We start from the raw sequence: 13,889 nt of genomic DNA on the forward strand, positions 1-13,889 counted from the left end.
TAGGTGAGCATTTTATTTCCTATTGGGCTTGTAGTTTCTTCATTTTTTATGGCCATTGCACTAATAGTAGTTTTTAAGAGGCATTTAAATAACTAATCACAGCATTTAATTTCTGCAGATTTTGAGAATACATAGACTAATATGAGGGTGCACTATAATTTCTGGCTTTGGAGAAACAGACATTCTTTAGAAGGTTCTTGAAAAAGGAGTTGAGCTAGGAATCCCAGCTGACTGCTGAGAGAGTTTTTTATTGGCTACTGAGTCCTAACACATCCCATCTCCAAACAGAGTGATTATCCTCCATTAGGTTATCCTTGTCTTCTATCTGTAAAACCAGAATGCTGATACTCATCACTGGGGATGGAAACCCAGTAATTTTGGACTTAGGGAAACTAGTATAGATAAAAGTCTAGTAATATACATTGGGAAAGTGTGTTGATTGTCAGCAAGTCACTTCATCATTAAGTTATGTTTTTTGTCCAAAGATTAGTAAATAATCAAAAACTCAGGAAGCAGTCATCTTCTTTTTTTTTCTTTCTTTGGTAAACAGCTGCCTTCTGTGAAAATAAAATTTTTGGATTTCATGCTTTTTGTTTAGTCTAATAATTGGTATTCTAGCCAGTTGTTTTTTCCTTTCCTTGTTTCTTTAAAAACACAAACAAACCTGAAATGGACTGTTTTCTTTGCTCCTCATCTCTGTCTATTTGAACACAATTCCACTTTTTCTCTGGGCTACTAGTCTTGAAGGTAAGATGTAACCAAAACAGATTTTTTAAATTTTTTTTTTTTTTTTAAGGAAAGGTTTACAGAAACCAAAGGAGATCAGGAGATTGGGGATATTACTTAATCTTGGAGGAGTATGCAGCATGAGGTCACATACAAAATGTGCCATGGAGTTTGGTTGCATTTCTTATCTTCATCCTTTAAATCTGTTTTTTGTTAGCCTCAGGATTTTGTTTCTTTATTTACTTACTTATATAAAAACTGTCTACCTTGAAAACTTTTAATTCTTTTTTCCACAAGAATCCCAACACTTTTTTAGGTGTTGCTAAAAGGTTGTTAATTGAGAAGCTCCAGGCAGGGTTCTTGGTCCTCGGAACTATAAAGTATGGTACAAGGAGATATTCCTTTCTGATAGAGAAATCACTTACAGCTGTATTTCTTAAGATGTTTATGTATTTAGCACAGCTGAGACTAATCTGAAATTACTTCTTCTGCCTAGTGGTCTAATTTCTACTATTGCAAAGACCAGGAATGGAATTTAGTAAGGAGGCAGGATCCTGAGGAGTTTTTTGTGGGTGGAAGCCCTTTCAGCGTGTTTGTGCAAAGATGGCATTTGAGAGGGTGAGTGGCATTGCAGTGTCACTGCTCTGAGCTGTCCCTGCCCCTCTGCCTGCCCTGCACTTCCCAAGGGCAGGACTGGCTTTGTTTCACCTCTTCCTTCAGGGCTGTGAAGGTAGGTCGTGGGGTTTGGTGGAATGTCTTCAAAACTTTGTTTTCCTGGGCCGATTTAATGTAACCTAATCTTCAGCTGCTGTTCTTGAGTAGTCCAAATAAATAAATAGAACTATGTGTTGGTTATCATTGTAAATTAATTTCATGAGAAGCCAGAGGTCTTGGTACAGAAGCAGAATTAACCAGTCATCATGTCAGTTTAGAAACAGGGATTTGGATCATCTTTCCTTGTATTTGGCCATACAACCTCCCTGGGAAATTTGCTTACATACTGAAGTAACTTTTAAAATATTTACATTTATTTTGCTGGCTATAGGGCAGTAGATGCAGTTCCCATCTCTTTCAATGTAAGCATTTGCTTTTCCTCTTCTATCTACTCATTCCTTTAATTTGTTTACTTTTTGCTCAGCTGGAAAATAGCAAATATCAAATGATCAGGCTGTGTAATGCTTTGAACCCAAGTTTGCAAACTTGTAAGAACTGTAGTTAGAGCTTCTTAAAATTCTGGTTCAGTGTTTCCCAGACCACACTGGTGAATGTGGATCTCCAGCCATGTACCCAGAGGATGGTTTTGTGGTGGTGTCTTCCACTCAAGCACATTTCACCAGAGTGACATGGTGGTCACAACTCTACTTATGAAGGCAGAGGTGGAGATGCATTTTTCAGTGCCCTGGTGTATGGGATTGACTACCCTGGAGGTGAGTGTGAATGGCTTCTCTTCCTCAGGCTGAGTACCTGAGGAGCTGCATCACCAAACCTGCTGAAGGTGTCCTCCCCTGCCTTTAAGTAAACTGGTTGTATTTGCTGTGAGCCTGGCAGTCTGTAAGGAAGGGGAGAGTTGACAGAGCACTTTACTTTTCACCTCTCTAATAGAATTCCTTGCCAGTTGGGCAGGGAGGGCTGGTTTATAGTTGTTTCTGGGGTTTTCCCCATCAAATGGAATGTGTTGTTGTCTTCAGTAGTGTATTTTTTGAGCAGTCCTGCAATTTTGAAGCAAATCTTGTAACTAGTTCTTACTGTATGCTGATTGAAATCAGTAGCCCTCAGCTTATCTGAGGGAAACTAAATGGGAAGTTTTATTCCAGTAGTCTACAAAATTGTCCTTTGGCCAACACTGAGCCATGACTGGATATGGTGGATACGTCCGATCCAGGGAGTCCTACCTAAATTGAAATGCTCTGAATCTTACAGGGGTCTATGCATTATATGCATATGCTACGGGGTCTCAGCATTAACTGCTTTGATTTAGTGGTCTGCCAGATTATCTGCTAATATTTCATTATTGTTCCATAATACATCACTATGTTTTATATGCCTTCATTTCATGTTCTCATTCCGTCTCCTATTCAGTCTTCATGTATCATGACATACACTTTGTAGAGCTGCTGTGTAGGCATAAGACCCAAGTTATTTTGAACTAAAGAGCAAGAAACCCCAAGGAGAAGGATCAGGCTAGAGAGCACATTGCCAAGGACTCCTTTTCCTTGTTTCAGAAATGTGTCAGTTCATATATTTTGTGTGCAAGAGTAACAGCAAGAGACATCAGTCCTCAAATAAGATGATCTTGAGTAGATGAAGTTTTTTGATTTTTATAAGCTGCAGTTTAAATTCCATGTGAAAGGCAAAGCAGCAAAATCGGTCTCTTCAAGTAGATTTTGTAATATTCAATTACATGAGCTTAGTTGTGGCCATTTTTTTAGTAATCTAAACACTGAGTTGTATTACTAATTTCTTTTTTTAAAAGGATTTAGATTCCAGTCTATGAGGATGACATGCTGTCCCTGATCAGGACACGATGAAGGAATTAACCATGGTGACGTTTTCATATTTGAGATTAAAAGAAGACACACATCTGCCAAATGCAAGCAGAAGGAAAAATCTTGTTACTTTTTCTAAATCCTCTGAAAGCAGCTGGATTTTTAACTTATCCAAATTGTGAAATTTTGTTGAGATTGATGTCCACATAACAGTGTAGAGAAGTACAGAATATCATAAGAATTCAGGATGTGTGCTGGTCTCATAAGAGAGAAGTCAGAAAAAAAAAAAAGCAAGAGTGCATTTTCTCTTGAGTGGAATAAGCCAATTACTTCCCTTTAACTTCACCCTCATGCAGGCACTTGTCTAAAAACAGCAGATGTTTACAGTTACTGACTGTGACTTGTTTTTCTCATTTATTCTGGAGAAATTTTTTGCTTTACCAGGTTTTTCCTGCACAAAATCTGAGCAAAATTTAAAGGGTCCACAGTGTCATTAATTACATTATTTCTGCTGTCTCCACTAGCTCTTTAACTACCTCAGCTGAGCATGAGCATTGAGAGCTAGAATAATGTATCTGGACCGGGAAGATGTAGAGGAGATTTGCACCCTTCTGTCATAAGTATCATGATGCTCCTGGCTGGCTGGCTTATCAGGCTGGCCTTGGAGTCCAGGCACAGTAATGGGGCTAGTGAGATGAAGCTATTTTTTAGCTTCTAAAGCACTAGGAAAGTAATAGTGTTTGGTTTTCCCATTTGGAAATAAAAACATTGTCAAAGAGGCACCAATATATGCAGCAGTGTAGTAGATACATTGTCATCAAATACAAAGGAGGTGCTCATTTGTAGACTTCGGTTCTGTACAGTTCTTTTATTACAGAACCACATAGCTGCAAACAGTGTGATTTTTTTCGAAGTTGGATTTGTTTGAAAGATGTATAGTTCTCTATGGAATGCTTTGTACAGGATATTTTACACCCTGATTTATGGAACTCTGATCTCTGCAAGATTTGTGGATGTTGCAGGAAAAAATACCCGCAAGGCAAATGTATATATCTAAAATGAAGTTAACTTGGTTAGCTTCATCTGGTAGCAGAATGGTAAACAGCAAAGCTGTACCCAGCCTTACTCTAAATTTGCTCTGGGTTACACCTACTAGGGGCTTATCATTATGAGCATGTTGGCAGTGACAGTATGCAATGCCTATTTCAAAGAGATTGAACAAATAAAACATGTCCCTAGATGGATTTAAAATGTAGAGTGCCCCTTTCTAGTTTTCTATAGCTTGGTGACTCAAGATGCGGCACCAAGAAAGGAGATGAGCAAATGTTGAATGATATGAGATGGCAGCTATGGTTGGCTTAGAGAACTGTTCTGCCTCTGGCACTTTGGATCATGAACTTCATCACATGCAAGAAATGTTAACAGCTTGGCCTGGGGGCTTTAGCAGCTCTGAGTGTCTTTGTGGGTTTGTACTGACAGCTCCCCTCCATCAGTATGCAGTGATTGGCATGCGGGGGGCTCACATGCAGGAGGGTCTCAGCCTGCTATTCTTGTGCAGAAACACCATGATGGGCATTTGAGTGACGTTTTAATTTGATAATGAAAGCACCATTAAATCAGAAAAGAGAAAAATGCCTGTGTTTGTGGCACAAGATATTTTGTGTGACCACTGAGGTCATTTGAGACAGGCCTGCTGTTGAAATAGTTATACAAGTTTGCCAGCAATGACTCACTACAGTGGTGGCTGCAGATAAATTCCAGTTGCTTTCTACTTGTTTTTGGAGGTTTTGGTAAGAGGGGTTTCTGTATGTTGCCTAATGATTAAAATTCTTTGGATTGCTTGAAAAAAGTTAAAATTTCCCACATTTCTTTATATCTGAAATGCTTCAACAAGCTATGATCAATATATCCTGCTGTCACTTTTGACTGTGTCAGAAGGGGATATAATATACCTTAGCATCATTAAAGCCTTTTGTTTTCTCAGTCTTTCATGTGCCTATTTATAAAGAGATCCTGACTGGCATAAGAACACAAATCATTTTGGATGCTCCTTTCTCAGATGTTTTCTCATCTCTGTCATTTAAAGAAATGTATTATGATATCACATCATTACCTATGGAAAGCAAACTCATGGATTTGGGTTGTGCTAGATAATGTTGCACCTGTCTCTTTCTCTCCATGTCTATATCATATATTTAGAGATATCTATACTTCATTGTAAACAATTGACAGTGTAAATGGCCAAATATATTGTTCTTTCATCCTACAGATGAGGAATTTTGATAGTAAAATACTGCATATTTGGATCATAACCATCCAGGATATCTGTAGCAGAATTAAACAGGATCTTTGTCCTTAAGCTTTTTATAGTGCTTTTTAACTTAAAAGGTCTTACGAAATGAAATACTTACAATGACTATTTATCTTCTCTAGTTTCTTTTCCAGCTGTTGAAGGTTTAGATTTTTATTCAGCAGAAATAGATCTTACTCTTTGAGAGCCACAGAGATTCTGTATGTATGTATATATTCATAATTGCAGGGGTTCTGTATACAGAGAGACCATTCTGCTATAGTTTAGAAGGTAGTTTATGCACCTAGTTGTAAAAAAAATTAATTTTCCATCTATTGTCCATCCAGTTGCAACTGGCTACTGGCCTCTTGAGAGGTAAATGCAGGACCAGTATAAGAAGAACAGTTACTCCCAGTTCAGCATGGAGTTACTGTCCTTCTTATATGTAATTTTGAAACTCTGAATCCACGTTCATTGCAGGTAGTAGTTGTTTGCTAGTTAAGTGATAATGGTGATGCCTGGGCAAGAACATGATTAGGATGATAGTGGGCTCTTCAGGACTGATTTTGTGGTTCTGCTCTGTGGAGCTGCACTGTCATCTTCATTTGAGTGCTGCTGTCGAACTGGAGGAAGAAACCTTTCATTACTTGCCTGTTGCTGATAATGATGCAGCAGGAACAGTGATATCGATGAGTCCTTGCAGCTTCCACTGAATGTTGAGCGTAGAACTGTAAATGCTTTCTTGGTTGTTCTTTGAAGGAATATTAACAATCCCCATATTGTGGATGACACTTAGGTATCTAATGTTACTTTGAAAGCACAGGTGAATTAATTAACCCCGTAGTGCTTTAATGAAATGGATGAACGTAAAAATTTTGCAGGTGGTGAATAGGGACACAAAATTAAATGTTTTTTACAGGTAACTCAGTAGACCTATGGTAAATGCATGTGCTGTACTGAATCTTTAATTGAGTCACTACTCTTGTTTCTGTACAGAAACTGAATGAAAAAACACACACATATTCTCAATTTGGCCCAAGAGTCACTAGCCAAGCTGAATTAAGACACACCTCAACAAAGCAGCAGCAATGTCATCTCTTCCAAATACTGAAGGCACTCGTCCCTTGATGATACCCTGCCAGTACTGCTTTTAGTTTTGTTTCAAATTCCTGAAACTATCTTTAAGTGATCTTCTAAATAATACTTTTCTATAATTTTAGCTTTGATCATGACTTAGAAAAATAGCCAAAGCAAAGTGCTGTTTATGTCTTTTTTCCTTTTGAAAGGTTGAAGTCTAAAATGGTTATTGATATTTTTCTTCCATGAGCTTTACCTTGCTAGCTATGAAAATCTTTCAGCAAAACTAGTGGTTTAGTGGTATTTCAGCTATCTTTACTTTTTTTTTTATCCTTTTTTTGTTGTTCTTCTGTGATGCCGTAGTGCAACAAATAAATAATGGTCTGTGTTTGCAATTACTCCCTGCGGCTGTTTTCTGCTAAGCTATAAGGAGAAAAATTACTTGGATGATTGCAAAAACTAGTTCATAGCCAGGAGAGTCCTGATTCTGTACTTGTTTTTTCACAGGCCTCCAGAGCTGGCATCAAAGTATGCCAATTTCTCTGAGGGAATGTGCAAGCCAGGCTATGCATCAGCGCTCATGACTGTCATCTTTCCAAAGTAAGTAATCACTGTGGGAGTTTTTTCCCCACTTCCCCTGATGACTTCTCTTCCTTCAAGGTGGGTGATAGGCAGAGTTTGTCTTGAAAAGTGTCATTACTCTGTCACTTGATTGGCTCACGGAGAGACCAGTGTTGAAATTCTGGACAGTTTGAGTGGTCAGTGGCAATGGCTTCGTTGACTTGAGTCTGACTAGGACTTTGCTCAAAGAGTAGAGACCTCTGGGTACTGAGTAATAAAACAAATTATCTTGTCATTGCATGATACAATCGTGTGCTCAAGCTCACTGCTAGTACCAGATGATGCAATGCTTAGGGAGCTTTGGTCATGGTTAAGTTATCTGGAGTAGATAGTAAAGTGTGATGTTTTGTTGTAGTTGGTTTCGGGTTTTTTTGTTTTTGGGAGAGCAGGGTAAAGCATCCTTCAGGTGCCTGGAGTTTATAGAATTGCTGGGAGACAGTTCAGAAGATAGATTGGCAGGAACATTAATCTGTTGACACTCAAGGATTTCAGTTTGGTACATTGAATGGAAAATTTGACCAAACAGTTTGACCATTGTACAAGCTTCTTGTACATGTGGAAGAGATGCTCTAGTGCAATGATCTCTTTGGCAAAAGAGACTGTGGACTTCTTAACATAACTGGCACTTTTCCAAAAGAGGTATTTTACTTCTTTTGAGGAGGGAATTTCCATGACCTGTGCGTCTAAAGGTTAGGTTGAGTGATCATGGCCTTTAAGCCAAATCTGAAACTGGTGGTATCTTCTGTCTTTGTTTTTGTTGACAAGCATGGTGACTGAAAGCTTTTTTAAAATAAAAAAATACATCTGACATTGCCTTGTAACCAATAGATACTACAGACAAGCCTCAAAAACAAAACAAAACACTAAAGTTCTCCATCATCAGTGTAAACCAAACAATTATCAGTATTATCTTCTGTGAGAATTTTGGAACTCTGGATAGAGTATAAATACTGGAACTGAAAGTGAGTGCTTTTAAATCTGTGTTTGTGTACATACTAAATGTAAATAGTACAGAGCAGGATGAACTCACTATTGCAAAACTATTAATCTTATTTTAATTTTAAAAAGACTTCGGCTTTGAGAAGGAGCTTTTTAGCCTCCTAGAATCTGAAGTGATATTTATTCTCTCCCCCAGCAGCTGCTAGCAGATCTCTGTTCAGTCACCTTCTGCCAGTAGTTGACTGCATTGAACTAATTCCATGCAAAGGGGTATAAACATGTCTCTAGTCAAAGCAAGTGTTCATACATTGTATTCACAGTTTTAAAGACAGCAACTCACCAGGTATTTATGTTCAGGTGCTTGTTTAGCGTGGACCCTAAAACTCAACTAATGTTGACATTTTTTCCTGTGATGTCTTTGATTTCTTTACAAATTTAATTCAGTGTAGGACATTTAATTATTTTACCCAGTTCTGCTGTAAGGATGGATGACCAGTAGTTCTGAAAAAAACCATGCTGCACTTAAAATTCCTTCCCTTCTGCAAATTTCCTTGTATTCAGAGAACTATGAAAGTTAATGTTACCAAGGAAGGTATTCAATACATTTAGAACTCCAGAAGCCAAATTATAATGCCTGTTCATTTAAAGATTCGAGCTGCACGATTTGTTTTATTCTAGCTTCTGTTTTCAGTTGATTGTGTCATTAGGAAACCATCATCTCTACAACTGACATTTTTTAGGTGTGGTCTTTGTGGGAAAATATGTGTTTTTGTTGGGTGTTTTTAATATTTGGATAAAGTTGGTTTGGCTGTTTTCAAGCATGAATAAAATGAATAAATGTTTTCCCATTTTAAGGTTCCTGACTTTTTAGTGCAATTTTAAATGTAAATAGGCAAAATATGGTGGAAATAGTTGAAATAGAATAAGTGTTTCTCAGAGGATGTAGCTCTTCTTGGTAAGTGCTTTTTTACTGGTAAAAATGAGAATTCAGACTTTAGCAAGCATAAGCATTGCTGGATGGATTAAAGAGCCATGGCCTGAGAAATACCAAAATGTGGTTGATGGCAAGGAAAGACTAAATGTTTGTTTGTTTGTTTGTTTTAATGTGGTCCTCAGTCAATCAGTTCTCATTCTAGCAATGCTTGATCCCTTCATCAATAATCCTATCTGGAAAAAATCCTGGGTTGTGAGTACTAAATAAAGAGTCAGTTATTTCTAGAGAACAATCTGGATTGCCTGATTTAAATGGCCACAGTCCAACAAAATATATGTTAATATATCCAACATGAAATAAAACATCTGGGAGGAACAAATACAGATTTTACCTCCAAGATAGAAAAAAATCCTCTGTCTTGGAAACAGAGAAGTCTTCATGTCATCTTAACAAAATACCATTTCTTAAGTGCTATTTCATATGTGCACAAAAAAAGTGTACATATGCACAATTCACTTGAAGAATTTCGTGTGAAACACTGACTTAAAATACAAAACCTCACAATCCAAGATTTCTAGACTACTGTGTCCAGTTTCAATGGTAAAGTGTGAGAAGGGAGAGGAAATAATAGATGGAAGAAAAGCCACAAAAATGAACAATGACTTGCTTAAACAGTAAAGTAAACAAGACTCCTAGAAATAAGTCATCTTTCTGAAGCAGAAGTTGTATCCAAATGAGGAGAATAGGAAAGAGCTTTAACTTTGGCAAGTTAAATATAAACCATAATGAGGTAGAACAAAAAAAAATGTTGAGGAGCAACTTTGTAGAGACATTTAAAAAATAATAAAGTTTTTTGTCTAACTGTCAAAGGCAGAAAACCTGTCAGAGATCCCGATGAGCTGATAGGGGTTCATAATATTACATGTGAGCTGAGGGAAGGTGAAGCTGCAGCAGAGAAGTTATTTGCATTGCTATTCACTGCAGAACAGTTCCCATGTGGACCCTTCATTGCCAGGGGACAGGCTGGGGGAATGTGACAGAAGCTTGACGTTTTAGAGTGAATTCCAACACAAAGAATTGCTAGAAAAAGTTCTCACTTTGTGAGGAACTCGGTGTTGAAGTTGCCGAGTTACACACGGTTGTGTGTAATCATTGCTTCAATTGGCCTTAGAATGGAAGAATGAAAAGCAGCAAACGTGCTGGGCTTTTCAAGAAGGGTCTGGGGGGTTCTTTGGGAAAGTGGAAACTAAGAGCAAGCCTGGTTTCTGTATCAGCTCCTCTTAGAACCTAAAAATAAAGACTAGAATTAGTGTTTGTTCACAGATAAAGAGGAGACAAGTTGTCTTCTGCAGCAGGAACTTCTGCCCTGTAAATCTGCTTGTTTTGTTTCAATGACTGGATCAGGATGTGATAAAGGTGATTTAACTTGTACAGTACATCTGTATTTCTTAAAAAAACCCATAATATACACATACAAAAAAACCCCCAAGCAAACCAACCCCTGCCCGAAAAACCGAATCCAACCAAACATTTGCTGTTTGAAAGATTTTTGGAAAGTTAAACGGGTGTAATGCTGTGGTGATTAGATAGTGACTAGGTAAATAGTGGAAACTGTATGGAAAAAATAAGAAGATTGGACAGTACAGGGATGTTACTCCTGGAGTCTTCTGGAAGAAAGTGTGCTGGGATCTCTGCTCTACCAAGTGCTCATAAACTACCTGGAATGGAGGATGAATAATGAAGCACTAACACATTTTTCCAGGTGGTAAGACCAAAATCTGCCTTTGAGGAATGTCAGAGGGATCTCACAGTGGTAAGTGGTGGGGCAAGGAAGTGGCAGGCCAAATTCAGTTCTGATAGAGAAAAGACAGTGTTTGTGGAGAAGACTGATCTGGTAGTTTGTGCTGGGTGGTGGACTTAGTTGTGCCTTAGTTATACTCTGTGAAGCAGAGCAAGTAGAGGGATTCACAAGCCTGATAACATAGTGAATGATGTGGTTTGACAAAATTTGGAGATATTAAATGCAAATATTTTGCTCCAGGTTTAAAATAAATAAAGGTAAGTGCTATTTCATGCTATTTCCAGTTATATTTTTTCTGCAGATGGGCTCCATAGTGGGCAAAAGATTTTAAAAAATAAAATATATTCTTAAGTATTCAGGTATGGAACTCTCTAAGTTGCATCCTAAATGGATGTTGAGGGCAGCATGTAGCTTGATGTAGTCCCTCTTTCTTAGGGTTTTTACTGGAGTGTTGTGCTGTGGACACAGACATCAGGTATTGGACAAAATGGATTTCTGGTCTAATCCCTTGCACCCATGCCTTTCTTTTCTGGGTTTTTTAATGATTGTGCCTTAAAGGCAGAGTGACATAGCTTCAGAAAAACATGCTGTAATCTGAGTCACGACAGTGGCTCCACACCAAGAGAAGTGGGTGCATGACCTCAGTTCTGCATCTTGGTGTAAGGTCTGGCCAGCTAGGCTACGTCTGCTGCTCACTGTAAATGAAGGAGTTATCTAATTTCTCACTTTCCAGGACAGTAATATTCTGCCTCTTGCAAATCTCTCAACAGCAGATAATGACTCAAAGTGCCTGAAGTGAGGTTACTGGTTTCAGAATGATACTAAGAAAATGGCAAGTGTGTTTGGTAGAATGGCATCAGTAGGTTGGTGAATTAGACTACTATGTTCAGTGAATTACACTATTTTAGTTGGTGTGAGGTCACCTACAAGTCTGGAGTTAATGCTTTGACCTTTTTGTAGAAGGCACTAACTTGTATTTGCAGTGGTAACACTGCAGTCTCCTGCGTGTCTGGCCTTGCTGTGGAAACGATGCTGCCTGTGTACAGCTCTTTCTATGCCCTATTCTTTGTCAAATGAGAAAAGAGATCTCTGCCCACGGTTTGTGGGTGACATGCCAGCCTGGGACAGTTCGGCTACTCAATACTCAGCTGCAATTTTCCAACCACAAGCTCTTGTAATTTGGCAGCTAATACTAAAAATTAGAGGAGGCGGTAAATAAAGAGGGAATGTCTGCAGCCTGCAGACTTGTGTATCTGTGTTTAGTAGGGGAACATGGCAAAGAATTATTTAAAGAGTATCTGGAAGTATTTCAGAGTAAGGGAGAAAGGAGAAGTTCAGTATGCAACAAGTCTGCTGGTGTTGTGACCAAAATAGTGAATTTATGATTTGTGATTCAGATACATAAGACTGTTTTTGCACCAAGGATATGATTGTAAGCATTTTCTAGTCAATTGGTGCTAAGAAATAGCCTTATACAAATCACAAACCTTTTAAAATCAATTCAGAAATAAAATCAGTCTGGTTTGTTTGATTATTCTGGTGTGAACTTCTATTGATTAGCAATTGGTATTTTCTTTACAGTCGTATTTTTCCCCCTCTTATTTTTCAATACTGTAGTCTGCTCGTCACTCTAGATAAACAGCTCTCCTGTAAAGTCTTCTGGGTTTATATTTTCATGCTGAATTGCTTCTTTGTACATAAAGTTCAAAAATTTTAAAGCTTTCCTATCAGCAGAGAGTGCATGACATGGATTTATGCCAGCCACAGAAATTTCAGTGGCTTTCTCTGAAGTCATTCTTCTGTAGGTTTTTTTTTCCTGATGTTTACTTCCCCCTTGATTTTGTAGGTCATAGACTCCTGTGCCTTTCTACACTTCCACAGGCTGGGGGAGTATAGATAGGGCAGCACCAGAAGGCCTTTCTTTAGAGCATAGACTCCTGCCTCCTTCACATCAGAGCTTGGTAAAAATTTCTTTGCCATTTCTCTCTTACAGGTATGGTTTTGCAGTTTTTATGCTTTAGGGGAAAAAACCCCATTCTTATATGCAAATGGAGGATAGGGAATTTTGGGTGGAACTGGAGCTTCGGCAAGGGCTTTAATAGGAGTCAGGATAATTTAAAAATGTGATCCTGATCCTGAGTATTTCCACATTGATTTCTATATCTCCTTTCAGGAAGCTGTGCTTCTTATAATAAGCACACAATAGCATCTGTCCATCCCATACATTTCTGCTTTGTTGTTTCGATATTCTGAAGAAAAAATATTCCAGAAAGAGAGTTTTTTAACCCTCTGCTTGGAACTGACTTTATGCATGTCTGACTGTCTCCATGCCTCCTGAATTACTGCCATACCCAGCATGGGCTTGCACTGAAGTGACAGGACATGAGCTCAGTGCTTAGGGGCTGTCAGTGCAGGTGATGGCTGCTTCCTCTGTGATTAACTATTTAAGGAGAGCAGAGGAAGGCGAAGGATGGCAGCTTCGTGTGGCTCCTGAGAGCTCATGAAAAAATAGGCTGGATAATTAATGTGCCACTGAGGATTGATACATGGATTCAAAAGTCTTGCCTGACTGTTGTGTGGTGCATCTGCTGCATAGCTTGGGGTTTTCTCAGTGCAGTGGACAGTATCTCTTAGAATATATAAAATTGTATGTATATATGCTGAATTAGTTATTGTAGTTATTGATAGTAGGTTGTGTTTTTGTTTTTTTTCTTTTAAATGTAAGTATAATGTACATCTCATTTTGAAACACACTGAGGTGGTTAATTTTGTTAATGTGAGCTGTGAAAGCAGCTTGTGTTCATTGAAGAGTGGACACATCTCAAAACTTCCACTGAAGTCAAGGTCCCAGACACTGGGAGTTTTCTGCTTTCTTTCAAAACAAGATTGCTGCTGTTCTGGGAATGGGGAGTACTCAAATCCCTGTCCCTTCTTTTAACCTATTGTTCTGTGCCTGTACATTCATTCAGGAATAGTGTGTGATGGTGACAGAGATGGTTTCAGAGCTCACAGTAA

At 38.4% G+C, this 13,889-nt stretch overlaps 1 protein-coding gene across 10 annotated transcripts in view; it reads left to right on the plus strand.

The window, feature by feature from the left end:
• Positions 1-13,889, plus strand: part of ST3GAL3 (ST3 beta-galactoside alpha-2,3-sialyltransferase 3) — a 187,325-nt gene that overhangs the window by 70,659 nt on the left and 102,777 nt on the right. For all 10 annotated transcript variants that reach the window (XM_041483427.1, XM_041483429.1, XM_041483430.1 and 7 more), the window contains one exon: positions 7,087-7,179. In XM_041483427.1, the coding sequence (XP_041339361.1) occupies positions 7,087-7,179 (93 nt within the window). The remainder of the gene's footprint in view (positions 1-7,086; positions 7,180-13,889) is intronic.

Source organism: Pyrgilauda ruficollis, unplaced genomic scaffold (assembly GCF_017590135.1).
Source record: "Pyrgilauda ruficollis isolate IOZ18807 unplaced genomic scaffold, ASM1759013v1 scaffold6, whole genome shotgun sequence".
Classification (NCBI taxonomy): Eukaryota; Metazoa; Chordata; class Aves; order Passeriformes; family Passeridae; genus Pyrgilauda; species Pyrgilauda ruficollis.